Consider the following 23,210-nt stretch of genomic DNA (forward strand, 5'->3'; position numbering starts at 1 on the left):
TTCCCGTTTCTCATTACTTATTTAGTCAGAGTACACTCTTAAGCAGCGTGACCTTTCAGCACAGACCTGCTTGAAGCGGCTTGTGTAGCTATCAGCGGGCCCTAAAACGCTTCATTCATACGAGGAGAGGCAATGATGATCCCTCGTGTCATAACCTGTAAAACCACATGCCGAGCCGTGGCCGAGGAGTCGCTCCACTCGTAGCTGCACTGCAAATGACAATGAGATAGGATATATGTATGAAAACAATATGGGCTTCTTTCCCGGCAATTAGTCTTGACTGAATCGATGAGCGGCTGGATTGTCTTGTTTTTCAGCATTGCTCTCGGGCTCGCGGATGATATTGGTATTAGTGGACGAGTCATTTCTGCGAAAATGATATCAGATTTGTTTAGAAAAGATCTTTTGCAGGGGTCTCTCAAATCCACTGCTTGTGGTAGAAATGTAGCCTCTCAGATTAAGTGGCTCAGCTGCATGTTCACCTCCATCTTTGGAGACATTTCAATGACGATACAGGCTGAGACATTGTTAAAAGGGGAGGGGTGGCGGTGTCCGTTTACCCAGGAGAGAGCCGGTGTAATCCATCAGCCTGGCTGCTGCCCGTTCAGCACAGCCGGCCCCAGCTGCCTCCTGCTAACCACCCCTCCACCTCGCGCTCTGACTCCCCTCCTTCCCCCTCTCTATCAACATCTCTCTTTCTGTCATTCCCCGCCTCCCTACGCTCGCCGCGGAGCAATACTGTACACTGAAAGCTTCCTCGGATTTTATAATTTATCATACCTGATCATCTGCAGCTGACCTGACCACTAACAACAGTGGGAAGAGAAACCATACAAATATTTAATGCTAAGTGATGCATTATATACCACAAGCTGTCTTGCAGAAAACCTACATAAGTCCCTTTTCTTTAAAACAGAGAGCCCATCATATTGCCATAGGAAAAACACCCATCATAATGTCTTTTTTTACATCGAACTAAACAATACCAGCATAATGCCGCCCTTGTGCGTGATTTTAGATGGCATGTTGGCTAATGGAGTGAGTTGTGTCCTGTAACAAGATGTGTCCGACCCTGCCAGCTCAACTTTTTTACAGCGACATCAATTCAATCCCTCATACTAAATCTACTGCTGTCTTAAAGGTCGAACAACAATGACCCCCCCTGCTCCCCTTCTGTGTTTGTCCGTTTTATACAAAGCGGCAATGCAGAAAAACGGCACATCGGTCCAGCCTCAAACAGGCTGTTCAAATTGAGCAACAAGGTGGTGTGAGTAAGCCTGAAAAGAAGTCTTACATTTTCCTGGTTGTCAAAAAACTCACATAATTAAGGAAATCAACAAAGCTTAAGTTTGTTTTTCAGACACTGTGGCTTCCCTACCTTATCTGTAGCACCCTGCTCTAAACTCATTTGTTTCAAGTGAAGATGTTTAAACATGGCTCATAAATATGTATTCTTATTTAAAAAATAAAAAAATAAATAAATAAGGTTGGTGACTATTTTCAGCAGAGTACAAATATACATTTTATGGCACCAAGGCAGTCTGTGGGATTGACGGATGAGACTGCCAGCTTTAACATCGAGAAACAACTGGACTTTTTGGGGGGATACACTGAATTTCTGGGAGGTTAGTAGGTTAGATGATCAGTACCACTCTCATGTCTATTCACTAAATGTAAAGGTAAAGCCAACTGACTATTAGCTTAGCTTACACTAAGACTGGAAAAGAGGGAACTACCTCTGAGTCCACCTACTAGTCCCTTACTCTAACTAACAATCTGCTTGAAGTAGGACGTTCTCTCTTATTTATTTATTTATTTTTTTACTTAAGTCTGTTCATGCGTCCTTCAACCCAATCCGACAAAAAAAATAAATAAATAAATAAATATTGAGAGCTGAATTTGCAGGCTGTGGAATATGTGGTAACGATTGGTGAAAATGATCTGTGCTGAACTGTCTTCAACATTGGCCATTATTTCTTTGTTTGATCATTTAGAAATGACATTTCTTTTGCCGTTAGCTACAAAAGCTAGCTGGCTGCACAACAACCAGGCTAAAAAGTGTTGGCTAAAAGTTGTAACACTGCCGATTCAGACAAATATTTGAAGCCTCTCTTGCTTTTGATGAAAAGCCAAAGTAGAGCCTGAAGTTAGTTCTCCGTTGCGAGCAAAACAAGCTAAAGTCAAATAAATTAAGCTACTGAACTACAGTAATTAGCGTGAATGTAATTCCACTCTGGAATTAATCATTCATGGGCGAATGTTTGGTTTCCTAATTTGCTGCTGCAGATTAAACCCATGTTCCCCTGCCGCCTTGGTTATAATCTCTTTGGTTTCCTGTCGGGGTGATAGCCTACCAACCCTGCTCTTTCTGATAGATTTAGCACCTGTGTGCCATTCTTAGTGGAGCCTTGGTTCCAAAGTGAAAGGCGCTCAGAAAAAGTAAAAGTGAACAATGCTTTCAGTGTGTGTGCCTGGAAACAAGAGAGCGGCGCGTATCAGTTTCTGGTCCATTCAAGGATATCACTTACTGTAACTTTAGTCGCCGTCATGGGACACTGAGTGGGCCCTGAAGTACTTTTCTTTGCTGTCCAAATTGTGTCCAAAGCTGTGAGGAGTACATATTAAGAAGAATGTGATGTTCTTCATAAAATATGATCCTGTAGAGAGAAAAAAAAAATCTGATTATCCGCTGAGAGCTGATCACACACACAGTTAACTACAAACTTCAGACAGAAGCTTCCTCTTGAGTAATTCATGGCCGCTTTTTCATTGAGGTCAAATCTGCCGCACACTAATGATACGGAAAAAAAAAAAAAAAAAAAAGATATCCCATACAAGTCAAGTTATTATCAAGAAATATGAGGGCCAAGAGAAATGATCACACAAGCTGTATTAATATTTGATCATTGTGAAATCATTTTAATCTCCTTTTGTAATTAAACTTTTGACAGTCATGTAATGGGGGTTCTGCAAAAGAAATGTGGAAAATATCACATAACTATTTAATTAGTTCCAAAACTCATTAGAGACACATTGCCTATAAATCTGATACGCGAGAATGACATGATGGGGGAGGAAAGAAAAAGTATTCAGATTGCTGTCCTTTATTTGTCAGACATGAATAATTATGTTGAATAAATATAAATAATTACTTATCTATTAATTAATGGTATAAAGGAGAAGATGATAGACGGATACATATGCAAAAAAAACAGGTAAATTATCTGTTTTTCTTGCTCCTGTGCTCAGACTCACGTTGCAGTCTCAGAAGGTACAGCCTGTCACAGGGCAACAGGAAAAGTAATGGAGTGTATTCACCAAACACAAAATAGAGCTGTTAGTTTTCCCTCCCCTGCAGAGTGGAGTTCATGGTCAAAAACTTTTTTCTCTCAGTGAACAACTATAAACACCAGGCCTGAGATTTGTCCCGCTGCGTAGCCAAAATCTCAGATCATGACATCCCCCACAAAGCAGTTATGACATTTTACATTTTACAGCCGATGCCCTTCATCCTGAGTGACGTAGCTCAGAGTGCAACACTAGAATAAGCTTCAGTTCCCCAGATCGCGAGCAATCCAAAATAAGGAACGCAAAAGGTTTTTGGAATCTTAGTGGCCTTGAAATATTCATGTGACCGTAGAGGAATCATGCAAGTGCAAGTCAATAAAACAGAAGCTGAGGAGGGGAAGAAGGGATTTCTTCCCCTCATAGGCATATCATTCGTGCAGCTGGCCTAAGCAACTCTGTCGAGGCAGTATAGAGTCACTCTCCTCTCTTCAGGGCCTTCTGAGACTCGTTAGGACCTCCCTCGTAACTGTAAGACCGGTCATGCTCCACTCCCTGAGCAGTAAGACCGGAATCCTTTTTTTGGCATCTCGTTATGCTTCAGCTTGCCGGCCCCATGCTTAATCAAGACGTTTCCTTTTTCATCGTATGTCTTGTTTCACTTTGCTTACATATTTCCTCTGCAGCTATTCTCTGTATTTAAGCAGGTCAAAGTCAGATACATAAGTAGGGCTAAGGACTATTTGTCAGGAGTAATTATGGATTCTTTACAAGCCATTACATGGAAGATGCTCTTATCTTTAATGGGACTCTTATGTTAATGTTGCAAGATGCACTGGGACTCTAAACAGGCAAATTAAAGTTAACCAGGTTGGTCAAAGCTACTGTCACAACTGGGAGTAAGTGGCCATTATTTACAGGTTAGTTTAACAACAATTTTTGACATTTCTATAATTCTTTAGAGAGCCTCTGTTTCATAAAGTCATCTGCATTCAGTACCATCAAAATGAGCATGCTGTTTCACATTAGATTTTCCCTTTTTTAACATTTGAACAATTTTCCTGTAGTTTGAATTAGACGTAATAATTGAGGCTGGTCAACTCACGTCAGGTAAACGTAAAAGAAAATTGAAAACGGGAGAGTAATATCACAATTAAAATGCATACATTTTTAAACGCAATGCGATTTCATTACATCTTGACTATAATAATGCAACAAGATGTATTATCTATTCTGGTTTCATTCCAGGGGTTTAACTTTCAGTCTCACAGTCAAAGATTTACGCAGGAAATCATTTTATAATTGGAAAAAAAGTGAATCTATTTTTCCCCTTATTTTCTCTGGGCTGTTGGATAATTACTACTCTATTCTAATCAGTTTTTTTTTAGCCATGCTAGCAGAGTAGTTCCAGTGATTGAAGTGTCTGTTGGTCAATTGGTCGGAAAGAAATGTCAATCAATATCATCACACTTATTCAAGAGACTGCCGCACAATTCTGCACAGACATTTTTTAAGTGTACAAAATTACATGGCAATCATTGTTGTTGTGGAGCTGTGACTTTTGATGTAGTGCCTTCCAACATCCGGACAAACATTTTCATGTGATCCAATACTAGGTTTATGACCAAAGGCGTGCCTCTTATCTTATCTCATCAGCCTCAGCTGCACTTTGTACTGAGACTTAGTCCTGACAAAGTTTAATGTCCTCTTAGATGCAATTTGTGATAGAGCACAGAACAAACACATTTAACACACATCAAGTTGACAGAAATAACAGAACCTAAAGTAACCTGAAGCAGTCATCATCAGCGTCGTCACAGTCCAGGCAGACATTTAAAGTGATGGTTTTGAACACATAAACATTTTAATGAGTAAATATATATATATATATATATATATATATATATATATATATATATATATATATATATATATATATATATATATATATATATATATATATGAGATACAATTTCTACCCTAAGTGTTACTTTTAGCATTATAACAGGAAAAAAAATAAATAAAAAAAGGCAAAACTAGTAGTTTGGTCAGTAACGCTGAGCCTCCATCTTCATTAACCTCTATTCTGATGAGCACAATGGTATCTTCTCACACAACTCCCTTAACCACTTGCTCTGCCTTGCACTTCAGTATCAAGTCATTACAGCCTGCTAGCCACAGGCTACATGAAATATCAATCAGGAAATTAATTGGAACAGCTTTGTCAAATCTGTTGGCTTCGACTGAGCCTGCCTGCGTGGTCAGCTGTAGACGCTGTTGGTTTAAAAAACAAAAAAAACAAGTGAGTTTTCATCTTTGGCATAATGCCAGGCCATGAAGAAATTCAGCACGTGATACAATATGTGTACATCATCTAAAGCTCACTGACAGATGCTGCTGCTGCTGCTGCAGGGGCTGAGAGATCATGACTGAAACATCTCCAGAGCAGGAGGTGGTGTACTGTAGCTTTCATTTTATCATTTATTTTAAAGAACTAACCTTTTTTATGGAATAATGCTTATGTGTGGGATCTTAATGATCTTATCTGTTAGTTGATAAGTGAATATTGCTAACTATTGATATATATTGAATACAGTTTAAATTTGAAAGTTGTAATTCACAGAAAAACTATACCAAAGCAGACACTTGGCTATAACTTCTGCCGTCGTTCAACAGTGTCTATTGACAACTGTTCCCAGTGATGAGAGAGTGTATGGAGCACCATGCGGCCTCCTAGTAAAAAGCACTGCACCCAATCTTTTTTTTTTTTTTTTTTTTTCACAGTGCTGCAACTTTTTAGCGCGGCTGCTTCGTGCACTTCCAGTTAAAAATGTCTCAGCTTTTCAGAGACTCCGAAAAGTTACTCTTTTACAGGAAACCAATTATAGTTTAGATTGGGCAGAACTTGTCGCCCCGGTTACCAAGAAAATGTAGGGGGAAGCTTGTTCTGGCTGTGTCTGTCTATCCGGAGCCTTATGACAGACAGAAATAAAGCTGTGGATGGACTGTTCAACTGAATCAGCATCAACAGTGATAGAGAAGGCCATTGTCAGAGACGAATTTTCATTGTTTCTTGTATATATTACATTTGTATTACATTTGATTATGTTATTACTTTATCATTATGTAACTCAATAGTGTGCCTAAGTAGACTCTCTCTACCTGCTAAATGTCGCCGTTTTTCAATCTCAGCACCCCGGCTTGTTACCCAGACTTTATGTAAAAAAACCTCAAAGTCTCAAAGCCAAGCTGAGATAACTCTTGAAGAAGTTTTTCCTCAGACCAAAGCTCCCAGAAGAGAGGGGCACCCTAATGACAGTATGCTGAACTTCACTTGTTAAAGCAGTTGAGTGCCCCTTTACTTTACAATTCAGTTATGTCTCTTAACTTGAAAAAAATCTTTGAGGCTGCTTGTTGAAACTGAGCTGAAATGTTGCCATGTCTTTTTTTTTTTTTATTTTTTTTTTTTAACGCTGAATATTTGTGTGAGTTCATCTGCTATGAATCATACGCGCCTCTTTGAGCAGCTAACAGATCCGAATTCATGTTTTGTGAGGAAATTTGTTGAACCGCTCGTAATAGATTTGAATGAATTGGACTGATGGACAGATTCAGGCGCGCACATCCTCTGTGTGATCGTGTACTGAGCCGCTGTGCCTGTTAATCCCAAATACAAGTGTCAGATAATCTTTGGTAATAAAACAACAGAGGATGTATTTGTAGAGCCGATCCAGACTGTTTGCCAGCCCCTCGCAGTCGATGCCAAACACCATCTCCGTCTCAGTGTAGAAATGAGTGTACCTCCGATGGAGAACATCAAGTGCCTTATTTCATTTGCAATATTGATCTTGTTTTTCCTGCTTGAATTGTTTGATGCTCACTCCCATGAAAAGATGACAAACTGAAATCTAATTGATTTGGCTCAGTTAGGAACAGAGGTTGACTGAGCTTGTTGCGATCAGAGGACAAGCGATGCTGAGAGGCAGCGCATTTGCTTGTTGGAAACTGTGAGAAAATAACACGCATGTGATCATATCATAGCCGCCCGTGTAGCCTTTAATGCTTCGCTAATGCTGGCTGACTTAGTGTGGAAATGAATTTGTCTATTCACCAGAATCTGAGAGACAGTGCGTGCGTGCATGCGTGTGTGCATGCGTGTGTGTGCGCGTGCGTGTGTGTATCCAAAAACGGACGCCGAATGCTTTTAGGAGACACTTATAGGCTTTCAATATTTCACATTTGTCTGCGGTTTTAATTGACACGCAGTGAGTAATTGAAATAAAAAATGAAGGTGGTCTGGTCATTATCAGTTATGATGATTCAGTGTATTTTGATTATGCAGCCTGAGATGGGTCCCAGATAATGATGTACATTAAGCTGCACAGTTTTCATTTTTATCCCCCCCCCCCTCCCCCCCCTCCCCGACCCCTCCACCCTTTCAGAGCCTTAATGACAGTTTTATGGGAAACTTCATTAGGCAAAGGGATGTCGAAACTGATAAACATCAGCCTGTGTTAATTGTTGGATAAAGTGGCCTTGCTGTGGCCCGTTCATGTTGAGGTCCACAAAAAAAAAAAAAAAAAAAAAAAAGCTGAGGCTGTGGTGTGACCAGATAGATGATTAATCATTAATGAATACATGATTTATTTTTGCGGCTCCCTCCTTTGCTATTCATTCGCGCGTACATCCTCTGGGGCTTGGTGTTTCGCTGTACACAGTGGCCTGCAGATAACCTAATGAAGAGAAAGCATTATAGGCTGCAGTGCACTCGAGCTGTGGACTGCTAAACAAAGACGGTGATTCATCTCAAGTGTAATCTGAGAGCAGAACAGTAAATGGGTGTCTTCTAGTGTTAGACCCACATATTGAGATCATGCAAGCCTTTTGTTGAGTATCAGGTCCCCACCACTTCTGGTATAATGGAAGCTCTTTCTCGACCACAGATACATTAAAAGAACATGCAGTAACTTTTTCGTACCTGTGTTATTAAATCAGTTAATGCTCACTACTTTTTCTAAGTGCGTTATCTAGGTGCAGTGGGTCACCATGCATTAGACTTATGATGGGAGCGTAGGCTTGCTAGGAGAAAGAGAGATTTGGAGCCTGAATCAGTGAAAACACATCATACTATGTAATAAATATGTTTGGAAATTAAAAATGCAAACAATCTGATTATAAGTTTCCAAAGATTCTTAAGACTTCATATGTCTCACAGTGGTTTGGTCCACTGACAATCAACCCGCACCTCACACGTCTGTGAGTGTGGCGCTGCTGATGCTGGCGAGACATATTAAGTGGATATTTTGCAAAAGTTGACTTTTAAAGAAAGCTGCTGTTTTTCTCTTGCCACAAAGGGTCAGTTCTAGGTCTTTGAAATAGCTCCCTGTTCCAGTCGCTGTGGATATCCTGAGGTCTCGCCTGGATTTGTTGCCACAGCCATTGCTAGAAAATGTCCCCGTGTCGTCCTTAAAAACATTCAGGGGTGTTATGTTTACAAATGTTTTGTACCAAATGATGTGCAGGAAATTGAACTGCTAAAATGTTATCCTGGTAACTGAGCTGGAAGATTTGTCTGACATTTGTCTTGTTTACCTCAATCCTATTAACTCAAACACAGGTACAGTTATGACTGCATTTTGTCTGTTACCTCACAGTTGAATCCAAGCCAGTAACTGGTACTTTTAATATGCTCGCACAACCCTCAAGTTATTTATCTTAAATTACACAGTATAGTGTAATCGTAGGCCTGGTAATCCGTTTTTTTTCTCTATTTCTCTGTAGTTTTGGCAGCACCTTTGGTGTTCCCATCATCAATTGCTCTTTTTTCTGTTTATTGTGCCCCCCCCAGCAGTGAAGTGGAATATCTGCCCTTGATTGGGAGTGAATCATTCACATGCCTGCCTGTGTTTTTTCCTTGTACCTAGAGCATTATAAAAATATCCAATGGGTTGCAGATCAGGGTCAAATCCTCCTTGGCAAATACCAAAATATATTTCTGTTTTGATGTATTTGCTGTTTGAAAAAGAAAAAAAGGCAGGAAGTGTGTTTCCATTCACCTGTTTTTATGTGCATTTTCTATTTTTGCTGAGATAAAAAAAAAAAAAAAGCTTCCAAAGCAAAACAACAAAATGCAATGAAAGAGGAAGAAAAAAGAAGCAGAGGAATCTCTATTTTTTTCGCATGTCATACAATAAACAACATGTGAAAGACATTCTCTGCATTTAACCTTCCTGGAGCCGCAGTGAGCAGCCAATGACAGCAGCCGGGGACCATCTCCAGATCTTAGCCAGTGCCTTGGTCATGGCCACTGAATGGAAACAGACTTGAGTTAAATTCCACTGAAGCTTCAGCTACACCGAAGAAATACACGGAAAATAGCAGAGAAATCTGCGAGACGACTCTAACCTCCTCAAATGAATGCATGGTACAAACAAAATAATCATATTAACATCGTGTTTCCACATCGTTCCTTTTTGTGTGAGGTTTTTTAATTATGTCTCTCTTCTTCAGCAATAGTTTGATAGCACGTGACTCTCGAAGAAGCGCCACCAGCTTTTTATCTGGATGAACCAACTCCAACAGTAGTGGATGAAAACATGCATAAATTCACTTTCTTTCCTCTGTGAATATTTGAGGGCAACTTCTCACAAAAATGAAAAGTCAGTCATTATTTACCCTCCCTCTTGCCAATGAAAAAGTGGGTGTTACGTGATTTATATATTTAGCGAAACAGGGCTATATCATTCTCCCAAACAACTGAAGTAGAGGAGTACTAAAAAATGCAAAAAAACAACCAAAAACAACAATAACGTTTGGCATAATCTAAGTCTCTGGCAACCATGAGATTCCCAATTGATTTGAAAAGACTTTAATTACGCCCAAGACCAAGGTCAAGCTTGTGCACCACTTCAGATGGGAGAGATGCGTGCTAGCACTTCAGCGTAGCATCCAAAGTGAAGATTTCATCTTTAAAAAGGGTATAAATTATGTCTTTTCAAATCGATTTTGGATCTTTGGGTTGCTGGGGATTTATGAGGCAATGTTATATTTTCTTTTAATTGTTTTTATTGTTTTACTCCTACTTACATTTTTTATGAGAAGTCTGCATCACTGGTTTGTTGTGAAAGACCAGAAATGTTTAGTGCACTATGAAAGTTCCCCCACATTCTGCACAGTAATCTATAGGGCTTCCATTCCGGTGGTGTCCCTCCATTTGTACACTCACGGCAGCATCACAAAGATTAAGAGATTGTTTATTGAACACAGAATTAGCATGGGTCCCAGAGTGCAGGGCGAGTCAAGGGGGGGGGGGTTGGTTTCAGGGAGTTACAAGTTTGGAAATACCATAGACAGTGATTGGCCTGATAAATGTCATAAAACTGAAGTATGGCACAAGGCATATGTGGTAAAATGCTCCAAAAATTTTTACTTCATGAGAAATTTGTTGAGCTTTGTTAAACTTTCCGTTCAGTGAAAGGCATTTTGTGTGCACGTGTATCCTCAGACTCACTCATGTGCTCGTGCTGTGGTGATCTATCCAAATATGGCTGTGTTTTTAGCCAAAGCGAAGGTTGTAGACTTGCTGGTTGCTAGCAGCTACTGTCGCAGTCTTTGCTTTCGGTGGTACCCGGGCCACAGTTGAGTTTTTTTTAGTCCTCACAATTTGAGTTAAGTTGAGGAAATACTGACTCAAGAAGTTTTCAGCTTTTTTTTCACAGCTCGTTCACAACATGAGCTTGAATTGACCGTTTTCCCTTTTTGTTACAGCGACCACCATATAGTATTTCAATTTAAAACTTCCCAGATATCCTTGGCTAAAGAGCAAGAACACGACTTTCTGTGGACTTGACAGGGGAGCAAAATGAGCCCAGTTTGGATGAGGGGCAGCTGCTGTATGTTTTCAGTTGCACTCCATCCTTAATTGAATCTAATTAATCATGTGTCGTTTATCTTTCCCCTCTCTGATCGATCGGCAAACTCTCACTGCTGCTTTCAGGAAACTTGCGAGCGGCTTGATGTTTTCTAATGTATTGTGTTAAAACTGAATATTTTATAACAAGAAATAGTTTGAATTATGTATGGGAGAATATTATTAACCTATATAGGATGTTTGAGGATCAAACTCATTTCGTATTCAGCATGTTTTAGACGACGGCTCTGAATGTAGTATAGATATGCTTAGGAACGTAGCACAGTCAGCAGGTTATACAATGTGTTTTATGATAATATCCATAAATACACTTAGCACTTCTGTGGTGAAGTGATGGGATGCTCAATGTTTGATTTTTTTATGATCAGTGGTTTTGTTTTCTTAGGTAGATCTACATTAATGGGCAGTAAACTGTCAGCTCAGCAAAAACACTATATTAACGCTATATGATAAAGTATGAGAAAGTGTATTGTTACTATACGACACTTAGTAGTGAGACTTGAATCACGATACGGCAACTTAGCTGTATCATCGATTTGTGTCCAATATTTGCGTTGCACAGCGGACATCTTTATCATCCGAGGAGCAGGAGGTGGGTGTTCAGCTCAGTCTGGTTGCCGCTAAAAGGAAAAAAAAAAAAAAATGCCCACGCAAACACACACACTTCCTTTTATGTCTGCTGGATTCTTCTGAACCTCACTGCACCTGCCTCCATGGACCGCTCTCTACCTTTTACCGTGCAGGCTGGGGGATCCTGCACACTCAAAGGGAACCTTCTTAAAAGCACCAGATAATATTTGATGAATTTAATGTATTGTTGACTTGCTAATTTTCTTTTTTAATTCAATGCCAATCAATAGTTTATTCAATTGTATTTTAAGACACAGGGAACCTCAAGTAAGTGCTGCAAACAGCAAGTTCAGCTCTGGAAACTTTGTAACACGTTCACTGTCAGTGTCTTATCCCATAAAGCCTCTATCTCTTACACTTTGCTATTTAATGCAGCTGCTCGTGATTTCACGGATGAGGGCAGATTTGTAAAGCAAAATCCACCGGAAGGTTGAGAACACTTTGATAATCTTCTTGCGCACACGTCTTTAAATGAACAGGTGCCAAGATGAATGCACCCTGCAACTATCCTAATGATAAGCAAACAACACAGGCCTGAAGTACGGAATGCTGTCGCACAAGGTAGAAGCCTGCAGCGTATCTGGCATCTCTGAGGTGAGCTGAACCCTTATAAAAAAAAAAGAAAAGGAAAAAAGCTCACGCCCTTTGAACAACCCCGCCACCCAAAGGGGTTCTTAAGGGAACTTTAATGTTCTTATAAAACTGTTTTAAATTTATGACTCACCCCGAGGGTGACAAGAGCATTCCTAAAGATCCCATGATTTTTGCAGTGAGAATGTTCCTTTGTATTTGTCTAATGCTCTCGCCATTACCACTGAGTTTGGCGGATTAAGATCATATGAGCTTGACTTCCACAGTGATCCACAGAATGGAGTCCCTGACTGGCTGGATATATTTATGATGCTTCACAGGCCGGATACTGAAATGAAAGAGGCACCACTCGAGGGGCTCTCTGTCTTAATCCGTGGACATTATCTCTACACTGTAAGCGGGTCTTGGCTCGTTACCTCGCAGTAGAGAGCCAGGCTGGCAGGGTTGCAGGGAGAGAGGCAGAAAGGGAAGGGGAAGGAGGGAGGGCCTTGCCCGACCGCCGAGAATGTAATCTCCAGATTAGGGGGCGAGACGAATTCCTGCTGCCAGCCTGACCTTGTCAAGGCAATGGAGGAGCCAGAGTGAAATTGAGATTTCAGGACAGGAGCGAGTCGAGGCGTTTTTTTCTTTTTTTTTTCTTTTTTTTTTTTCTTGAGCGTTTCTCTTTCAAGGGTCACAGCCTTGACACCATGATTCACGCTAAATGCGTGTGGTCACACTGGTAGCACACATGAAATGTGTGTGGGGCAAACTGTTTCTGGCACTGACCATACTGCCTGAAACCCTCGGCAGTCAGTCAGTCTGCTGCAGTCTTTATGGGATGAAGCAACAACATAAAAAATGTCTAAAGCCGTGTAGTTTGTCCTAATTTATTAAGGCTGGAAAACCTCAGTTCGGTACTCACATGTCAAGACAGCATGGGTTTCAGTATTAACACATAGATGAAGCAGGTCGGCCTTAGTTATACCTAAAATAACAGAGGAATTGAATGCTACAGCAGTAAAGAGGTCATTAACGTCCCTAAATAAAAATGCCAGTGTCCAAACAACAACATGACATCCGGTTAATTTTCAGAATACAACACTCCATGTTTATGCCAGCACAAAAATAAAACAAAATGAGACAAATCCGAGCATCTCTTCTCATCCTTTGGTTGGGAACACTTCTTGTTGTTGTGTTTATAACACATACCTATAAGTGAATGAATGTAAAGTTCATTTGAATTCCAAAGTTGACCACCTTGTGTTAGATATCTATGATTAAATAAGCAAAGTGAAAACTAAAGAAAAAAAAACAGATTTAAATGTTGTTATCATTGCAGTAGTATGGGATTTAAAGCATATTACATATTGTATTAGATAAATAGTTTCAGGTTATCAAAACATGTACTCTGTAGCAGTCAGTGTCATATATGAGCAAATTAATACCAGTCAATTTCTATACCACAGTATATTTTGAAACCAGTATAACGCTGCAACACTAGATCTCACCATCTTTCCCACTTAGCAGTGACCCTATAAATGTGTACTGGACGTTTTACTTTGTTAACAAGCTACCATCTTGAATTTTCTTACATCTCACTTTGAATATTTCAGCTTTCTGAGTGACCTCGGTGTCCTTTGATTGGATTTATATGAGCATGTTCTGGTGGATAGACACTGGAAAATGAGAATAATGATGCACCATTCCTATTTGAGCATTTCATTCATTTGACCCGTAATTGCAAAACAACAAAATAATGAGTCTGTCTGCGGCAGACAGCAGCGTGCAGCATCAGTTGTGTAAAGGAAGTGGCGGAAAAGCTGCCGATAAACTACCATTGTGCTATTTAGACAAGATTTATTTTTATTGCTTCAGACGCTTGCTGGAGCAGAAGAGAAACTCACTGTCTTCCAATTTTCAATTCAGTTATTTACGCAAGGAAGAACACTGAGAGCTAAGCTTTCCTATGCAGGTGCATCCTGTCTGTGCTGTGGTGAAATGAAGAGCGGCGCAAACACTAATAACATTCATGAACATACAAATGAATACAGAAAAATTGTCAATTATGCTGTTGTTTCATGATTAGGAATGCAAGCGGCATCGCCTCGAGATAACAAAAGTAACTCAACACATCACATTTTACATCCGACGCAATAAAAGATACCGTACTATGCTATTTAATTGAAATATCAAATAGCTCTCCTATTACTTTAGACCCAGAGACTGTGCATAAATAGAACATAACAGCAGTACAACTGCTGACAGTCATTATTTCCATCATTTTAAAAGGTTTGTGTGCAAAGCGCACACTGCCCACAGACACCAGAGTTAGGTAAATACCAAAGTTAGATAAATACCTGTAGGTCAAGCCACCAACATAAAAACGCATGGCATGAAACACATTTTATGTACAATTAATTCCAAAGCACCAGTCAGTTCCACTAAATTGAACTGAGGTATTAGGTTATATGGCTCCAGTCACTCTGTGAAAGAAAACACCAGCGAGGTTTTCATTCATTTCCATGCCACCTTGGTCTCATCCACAGGTTTCACACATACCATAAAATGGTGTCAGAAGATCTGCAGCTCAAAATCTCTGCCGTGTTCATCCATAGTTTGAGGCTCAAAGTGGCGTCAGAATGCCCTTGAACATCCAAAGCCACCATGAGGTCTTGGATAATCAGCATGTGAATCGTTGCATACACCAGGGAGAATGTAATTCTCATTATATTTGTTAGCTGAACTTTACTTCACACATATTGTTTACCAAAGTGGCACCACTAAGGGCACCAACACTGCCTTATTAGAGAACTGCTTACCCAGTGCTATTTTTCTCATTTAAGTTAAGGCAACACTGGCCCTAACCACTTTGATAGTAATGGTAATCAGTTATGGGAAATGGAACCTGAATAATTCAATGTAAACGTTCCCTTAGATTGAAATGTAAAGCACAATGTTCCCAGTAGGTTCAGTAGATTGTCTTCTCCTCCTTAGAGGTGTTTATAAGAACATTTTACAACTGTAAAGTAAGATTGCCAGAACATTTTCCAAAACAGCTAATATGTTTCTAACTTTTTTTCCACTGGACTTTCAACACAAGAAAAATTGCTACCAGTAGAGCACTGTATTAATTAATGCTAATGCACCCCATTTCACATTAAAAGCATGAAGATGGTGAAAGACGAGTGCTCATGGTTCTAAATTAGCATTGGGTTTAAGCAAAAAAGGCGATATAGCTTTTGCTTTGTCATCAAATCCCCTGTCATCGTTTTGTCACTCAAACCTCCAGGTATTGATTTTAACTTTTAACTACCGCAGCAATCCGTCAGTGTCCACTTTTGTGCTAAGCTAGGTTAACTGGTATTTGCTGGTGATTCAGTATAGACATAGACATGAGTTGTGTTTCAGTAACTGGTGTAATTTAGAATCAAACTGAGTTGCCACTGTTGGCATCCTTTGTCACTGGCTGGTGCTGAGCTTCAGAACAAAGTTATTCAAGACAGTCATTAAATATGACACAATTAAATTACAAAGCATAGCATAAAGGCTTCAAGCAGCTTAAATTAATTAATTATTTCTCACAATGCCATACAGTTTATGTTTAATTATTTAATTACAATGACTAACTCTGGGGACCTTGTGTTTTAGGCAGATGAGATGTATTTTACCAAAATATAAAACACACAAAAAAGATAGATAACAATTATGTGCATTTTAAATATATTCGGAGAAAAACAACAACAACACAATACACTGCAAAACTAATTGAAAGAGTTTATTATGTTTGCGTTACAAACATAACAATAAATTCACTACACATCCCACAAAGTCACCCAAGGTTTCATTAGCAGTTGTGAACCTCCCCTTCCATCGTGTCCAGTCACGAGGGATACACCAGGTGTGCAGCTACTGTATTTACGATGTAGCTCCCCCCTCAACATGAAACTGTGAGACTTAATGACCCAATTGCCTCCGTTATCAACTCGACTCTCCAGCCCGCAGCTGAAGTCATGCATAATCCCACAAAATCTACCCAGCTTATGAATTTTAAATGGGGAGGCCTAAATCACAGAGCTGCTTTTAAGTGAATCCATTTCTAATAGAAAAGCAGACAGCTGGGGTGGTGTCCCGTTGTCGCGTGCCATCGGCCAGGCGAACGCGTTTTATAGACTGTAAATATATTTTTAATGCGCGCAAAGGTTGTAAAGATGACATTTTTTATGCAGGACGGACCCTGGAAAAAAACCCTACCAATACGAGCCCAGGAGGCCAGGTTGGAAAAAGGGGGATGCTGTAGTGGTCTCTGTTTGAAGTATTAGTCTGGTTTAATACAACAACAGACTGTAGTGGTTGTGTAATCAACAAGTTATTGCACTGATCTGGGATTGCCAGACAAATAGTAAAGCAGTCTAGTATTTTGTCATATAGATTTTCTGAGGCTCCATAATGGTTTGGTGTGACGAAGAACAAAGGGTAATACGGGTTTATCACATAGTTCTTCTCTTCATTGTACTGGCCCTGAAGGTTGGTGTGTGCTTTAAAAAGAGAGAGAGATAGTGCAAACATGTTGCCACTAATGACCACATTTCAAGGCCAGGTGAACAACCTGTTGTCATAGAAAGGGGCAATTATGGCACACATTTTTCGACTATCCTCAACGGTAATCATGGTGTTGTAATGGGTTGTACGCAATAAAAATAAAATGACTAAAGAAAAAAATGTTTAAAAAAAAGTGTGTGGGCTCAGTTGTCTGGCTGTCTTTTTCAGAAAGTTCAAAAAGGGCTTGGCGCAAGGGACGCTTTTCTTGTCCTGTTTTGACTTCCCAAACCTCAAAATACTTTTTGGGAGACCTGCAGTTTTGTCATGTTTAACAGAGGAGAAACAATGGTCAGCATAAATGTATTGCCCAAACTGTCCATTAACCTTTTCATTGTTTGGGCCAGGATGAGTAAAGAGACCTTGATATGATGGTTGAGGCACTAATGTGTATATTGCAAGTACGTACGCCTATAATCCAGAAAAGTTTCTTTTGTGTACAGTAAGACATTTTCAATTAGTTGATCAGGTCCCATCTTTGAGTCCAGAATCCAGCTCTTATGCTTCGTTCCGGAAAATTCCAACATCTTACCCCAAGTATTCCAGGTGCACGGAGCCAACAGCAAACTTGTCTGACATTGACGAGATGGCGTTGCTTTGTAGCATACGCACAATTGCCCCCTGAGCATTACAGCCTTCTTGCATATATACAAATAAAATAGAGGAGAAGAAATAACACCAGATGCCATTACAGTATATATTTTCTTTTATGGAACTTCTATATGTGGAAATGTATCTTAATATCCCCTCCGATAGACTGATGCCAATTGTTTATTCTACAAATACATCCTACCTCCTGTCATTGTTGTGTGATGTCAGACAATTGCAGCCTCATGAAATCGTGTTTACAAGTAGGAATTCTGGCTTTAAGTGCCATTCTTTTGCAGTTTTTCTAGAGGGAAGCTTCCTGAGTTATCAGGAACACAGATTTCCTGTGCAATAAAAGATTGTTACTGATGGTTTAAGGCATGTTAACTTTTGGTTTCCGATCGGAATAAAATGGTTTAGATCAGGTAGTACATATAGTAGAGCTGCAAATATAACCCAGTTTATTGATAAGTTGATCAAAGGACAATACATTTCCAACAATTTGGGTAACTGATTAAGTGCTTCAGGGACTCTTCAAGTGAAAAACTTTGGACTGTGTGTTCAGGAAAAGAAGCAATTAGACCTCACTTTGATCCCTGGGAAATTATGACATCCAGTGAAATAACCCCCAACCTACAATAAACCAGAACTTTAAAGCATCAAAAATGAAAAGGTTAACATTGAGGATATATTGCAAGTGTGCAACTCCAAAAACAGGAGGAGAAAACAACAATAGCAGCCCTCGTCAGGGGAAAGAGGATGTACATACATATACAACAATACAAAGGCTAAGTGGCTCCTCTAAAGAACATGCTGTCGAACACAAGATACCTGAAGGAAATCTTTCAAATTTGATACTGCATTCAGTCGTTCCATTTGGGTCTCTGAACACATTGGCTTTAAAAGCTCCACCAAGCCTTTGAATTTCTTCCATTCTTCACACAAAGTCAACACTGTGGCAGAACAGAGGACGGCTATTCACATAGAAGACAGCAAGCATAACAATCGAGAAAGAAACTTGCAGTGATATTTTCCAATGAGTTCCAGGATTCAAAAGCCCTGATTCACTAAAGGTTTGTGTTGTCTCTCTCAAACAACCAAATGAGAACATCTCACACTCTTTTCACCATCCATTCGCAGGCAGAGGAGACGGGTCACATTGCACTGGAAGGGAAAAAAGAAAACAACCGGCACTTTGTGCTTGTGTCAGTAATGCATGTTTGAATGTCTTTCTAACTAGGAGGTGGACGTAGTCCTCCGTCCACATCGCTGTATTTTCTCTCACAATCAAGATCTTTTGTAGGAAGTGTTGTGAGTTAATTCACACTAGCTGACTCTGTGTTCGGAGGGTGAGCTCATTTGAAGCTGCAGTTTGGCTGCTTATTACACCTGCTGATTGATTGCAGTACCCTGTTGGGGTTTATTTAGACTTGAAATGCAAAATTTTCTTTGAGGGCACGTCGGGGGAAAAAAAAAAAAAAACTGCTGTAAGCTTTAAAAAAGAAAAAGAAATTAGATGCAGTTGAAACACAATCTGAGTCACCATCTCCCAACACATCAGAGCCTGAATGTTTTGAGGACAACGCCTTGTGGAGGGAGCAAACTCTGTGTTGGCATGTTGCTAGGCGATGCATTAATATTAATGTTGTCTTTTCTCAGAATGTGTGCACTCTTTGTCCCCCTTGGGATAAATGGAAGCTTAAAGATATCTTCATCTCACTGATACTTCTTTTATCCTCGTTAAAACTCATATCAAGGGTTTTAATTACATTCCACTGATATAATGCTGCTCAGCTGTGTTGAGAATTCACTATTGCCCTTTTGGCTTCTGGTTTGCAGGGCTGATATGCTCAGCTCATTTCTGACCCGGTGTAATTGGAAAGGGGTGATGTGTTTGACCGTGTGTGTGTTTATCACGTTTTCAGGTTGGAACAGAGCTTATTTTACCTGAATCTCTGAAACACTTGCGACATCTCACTCCGAACCAGATTTAAACTGTAAGGCTAAAGCATCATGACTCCTCCATTCTGATCGTATTCTATTTCCATTGAAAAAATCATTTTCAACAGGAGAAATAAATCTGTGATGGAGTTCGCCCTCTGCCTCACCCTTTCCCCTGCCGGGCTTTTAGCCTGGAGTCTTTGTCGTAGCCTCCCCGCTCCTCTCAGCTGCCCTCTCTGCAAAACCATTTTCCTGGCACTGAAACACAGATGTTATCCATCTGATTAAACGTTCAAGGTTACATCTCCAAATACATCAAAGTCTACCTCTCCCATAAGAGGAAGCGTGACAGCCAGTATTTTTGGTAGCCTGGAGGTGCAAGCTCCAATGTCCTCCCCATCATTTTTATTCCTGTGCAAGTAAATTGGTGTCTGTGCTGAAATTACAAAGTATTATGGTGATGGAGACTCAGCTAGTAGGCGAGGTGACTGATGCTGAAGGCAGCGTGTATTCTTTGTCATTAACAACTGCATTGACAGAGTTTGTTTAAAAGGCCTGAATGGGTTGAGCAAATCTGCAGCTACTGCCAAGAAAGAAAGATGAATTGAGAGAAAATAAATCAACAACAGCCGTGACAACTGGTTCACTACTTGTCGGGCAAAAATGCATTCCATATTTCCACCTTGTAGAATATGATTTTTTTTTTTTATGTATATCATTGTAAATTGTACATCTTCCGGCCTCTTGGTTGGACAAAGTAAGTGAATTGAAGACGTCATCTGGGGAAAATTGTTTTAGCCTTTTTTTCCCCTGACATTTTATAGACAGCAGCAGCAGCAGATCAATCAGCTTAAGGGAGAAAGTTTCGTCTTTCTTCTTCCTCCTTTGCTCGCAGATGAGAAGTATCATCATCAGCAATCTCATATCTATGCATTAAGCATAGGGCTGCAACTGATGCTTAATCCGCTGATTCTTTTTTCAATGAAACAGATGATTTTTAAGTTTCAGTTCCGTGTTATAATAAATATACCAACCTCAACTGAGCCCATGGCGATGTCTTTAATATGCTTGCGACCAACAGTACCAAAGAGTTTTAATTTACGAAGATATCCAAGAGACATAATCTAACATATGAGAAGTTCAATCCATAAAAAAGTGTTCAGTGTTTTTGCAGGAAAAATGTCTGAAACTATTATCAGTTGAATCAGCCAATCAAACAATTGACCAGTTGTGTTGGAAAATACTGTATAAATGCAAAACTTCTGCCAAAATGTGTACCTGAGTCAAACCTTCATCTAAAAGCATAATTAAAATGAAAGAGACACTTTTAAGATTTACTGTATTCCCGTATTTGGGTCAAACACATTTTCAACGGAAGTGCTACAGGCACTTTTACGATAGCATCAAAATCGCTATTTTTAAAACACTAAGAAGGCTCGTAGTATCACCAGGGTCTCTACACATGAACACGAGCATTGAGAACATTGTTTGTGTACACAGAGTTTACTAAAAAGTTTTTGAGCAACTCATGTTAGCAGTTGCTCGTTCTGCTAGCCACCGTCATGGCAGCCCAGAAGTATCGAGCTCAGAATGCAATGTAACATGGACAATGGTCTTCCAGCAACAGCTATCCACACGATATCTCACGTGACTTTTCCAGCTTTTGATTTTAGTATTGTTTCTTATATGAGGCTCCTTTTTCAAGTTCAAGGTCAATATTGTTTTCGCTAACGACAAAGCAACGATTTATCCGCATTCAGATAAAGTCGCATTCGGAGATTGATACTTCTGGCTGGCAGGAACTGGTGTTTGTCAAGAAAAGCTTGCAGAAAATTACGCTTTATTTTTTACTGTTGAACCCACCCTGACTATTAAACGGTACCATATTATGCTTATCATCAGTTTTGTCATTTTATTTTGGGTTTCTATGAGAAAATGTTTAAAAAAAACACATATATTTCATGCTGTCCATTGCTGCAGCACCTCTATTCACCTCAGCTTGAATGCCTGTCTCTTTAAGACCCCGCCCCCCTGAAAAAATGTCCAGTCTGCTCTGATTGGTCAGCTCTCACAGACCAGAGCAGGCCCCAGCCACTGTATTTTCGCCATTACATTACAGAAGTACTGATGTCTCTTTTGATGGCACAGTATCTGAATAAAACCTATGTGCATTTTCTCTGTGGGTTGAGTGTTTGACATGCTGTATATTCATAAACAACATGGAAATCATTTGGCTAACCATGTCCTGACTCTGCACATATTGCAGACATAGCTGCGTTATGATCCTTTTATCTTTCTCTCTGTTGAGTGTTTCAGGAATACTTCCTCGCTTTATTTTCGGTTTCTTTAATCTTGCATGTTTGCTGCCTGTCAACACTGACTGATTGCTTTTCTTCTTCCGCCTTTCTAGAGATCGAAAAAATTCAGAAAGATGAGGGGAAAGAAGAGGAGAAGTTCATCGACGTCGTCATCAACAAGAACATGAAACTGGGCCAGAAAGTTTTAATACCAGTCAAGCAGTTTCCTAAAGTAAGTGCTATACTACCACCACCAGAGACTTCTCCAAGAATGTGATGTGCTCAGATAGAGAATTTTAGATCGTGTTATTTATAGATAATGAAGCCAACTACAGTAGCTCTGGTTTTGATTTAAATTCGTTACAACAGCCACTTGACACTTTTTGTTGATGCTTTATGTTATTAGATGTAACATATCTGGAAGTACAGGCAGAGTTCTGCTGACAGAACTGGGGTAGGACTATATCAGGGATGTTGCCTTCTATCTAAAGAATTGTTTAAGCTTTTGAGATGTTACAACCGTAATTCTCACTCTACTATTGCACACGCACACACACACACACCTTCTCTATTACACTGACCTTGGTCAATGACGCTTTGGTGTCTCGGTATATTAATTTGTCAATGAATATTTATGAGTATATGATTCAAAGGAATTATCTCGCAGTGGATTTCATTTTCTTGAGTGCGCAGTGGATTTCTTAGGATACCTGCCATACATGCACTTATTTTTAAGTTTTGTCTTTTTTTTTTTTTTTCAGTAAAAACAGCCTGTAGGGGGAGAGCACGGTTGCAAAGCTGCACATAAGTCACACGTATAGAGTCGAGGGCAGTCAGCTTCGCGCTGACCTCCACGTGAAGCCGTATTGAGTGATAACACTGCTGTCACCTTTGAGAGCACTCCAGCCTCAGCTGCCTTCACCGGCTGCAGCATTTATTGGAGCCACATGCTCTGTGCATGACAGGGATTTCCTGCTGGGAACACGATGGGGAGGCTGGTGTAAAAGTGAGAGGGGACGCACTTAGACGGGGGCATCACTCAAGTTTTCACATCAGGCCTCCGGGGGAAGGACAGCGGTAACCTGCAGTATGTGGATGGAGGAGGACAGACAGTTTATGAGTGAGGCAACAAAGCTTTTTGAGATGCACTGAGGTTTAATTAACCCCAACCATGCATTTTATTCTCAACATCATTAGTATTTAATGACATACAGTTAAAAATGCAGTGTTAAATTCAGCTATATACCAGGTTTTATATTAGTCCACACCCACATTTTAATTTAACACTTAATTGTAGACCCAACATGGAGCCGTGTTAGCTCTGTGACAAACCCCATTCTCAACACTCTTTAATTTAAAATAATTGTCTC

At 39.9% G+C, this 23,210-nt stretch overlaps 1 protein-coding gene across 2 annotated transcripts in view; it reads left to right on the forward strand.

Moving 5' to 3' along the window:
- Window positions 1–23,210, forward strand: part of khdrbs3 (KH domain containing, RNA binding, signal transduction associated 3) — a 117,990-nt gene that overhangs the window by 29,876 nt on the left and 64,904 nt on the right. For both annotated transcript variants that reach the window (XR_005073177.1, XM_037090694.1), the window contains exon 2: window positions 21,954–22,072. Coding sequence is in view for 1 of the 2 variants with exons in the window: in XM_037090694.1 (XP_036946589.1) it covers window positions 21,954–22,072 (119 nt within the window). In the remaining variant the exon portion in view is untranslated. The remainder of the gene's footprint in view (window positions 1–21,953; window positions 22,073–23,210) is intronic.

Source organism: Acanthopagrus latus, chromosome 3, assembly GCF_904848185.1.
Source record: "Acanthopagrus latus isolate v.2019 chromosome 3, fAcaLat1.1, whole genome shotgun sequence".
Lineage (NCBI taxonomy): Eukaryota > Metazoa > Chordata > Actinopteri > Spariformes > Sparidae > Acanthopagrus > Acanthopagrus latus.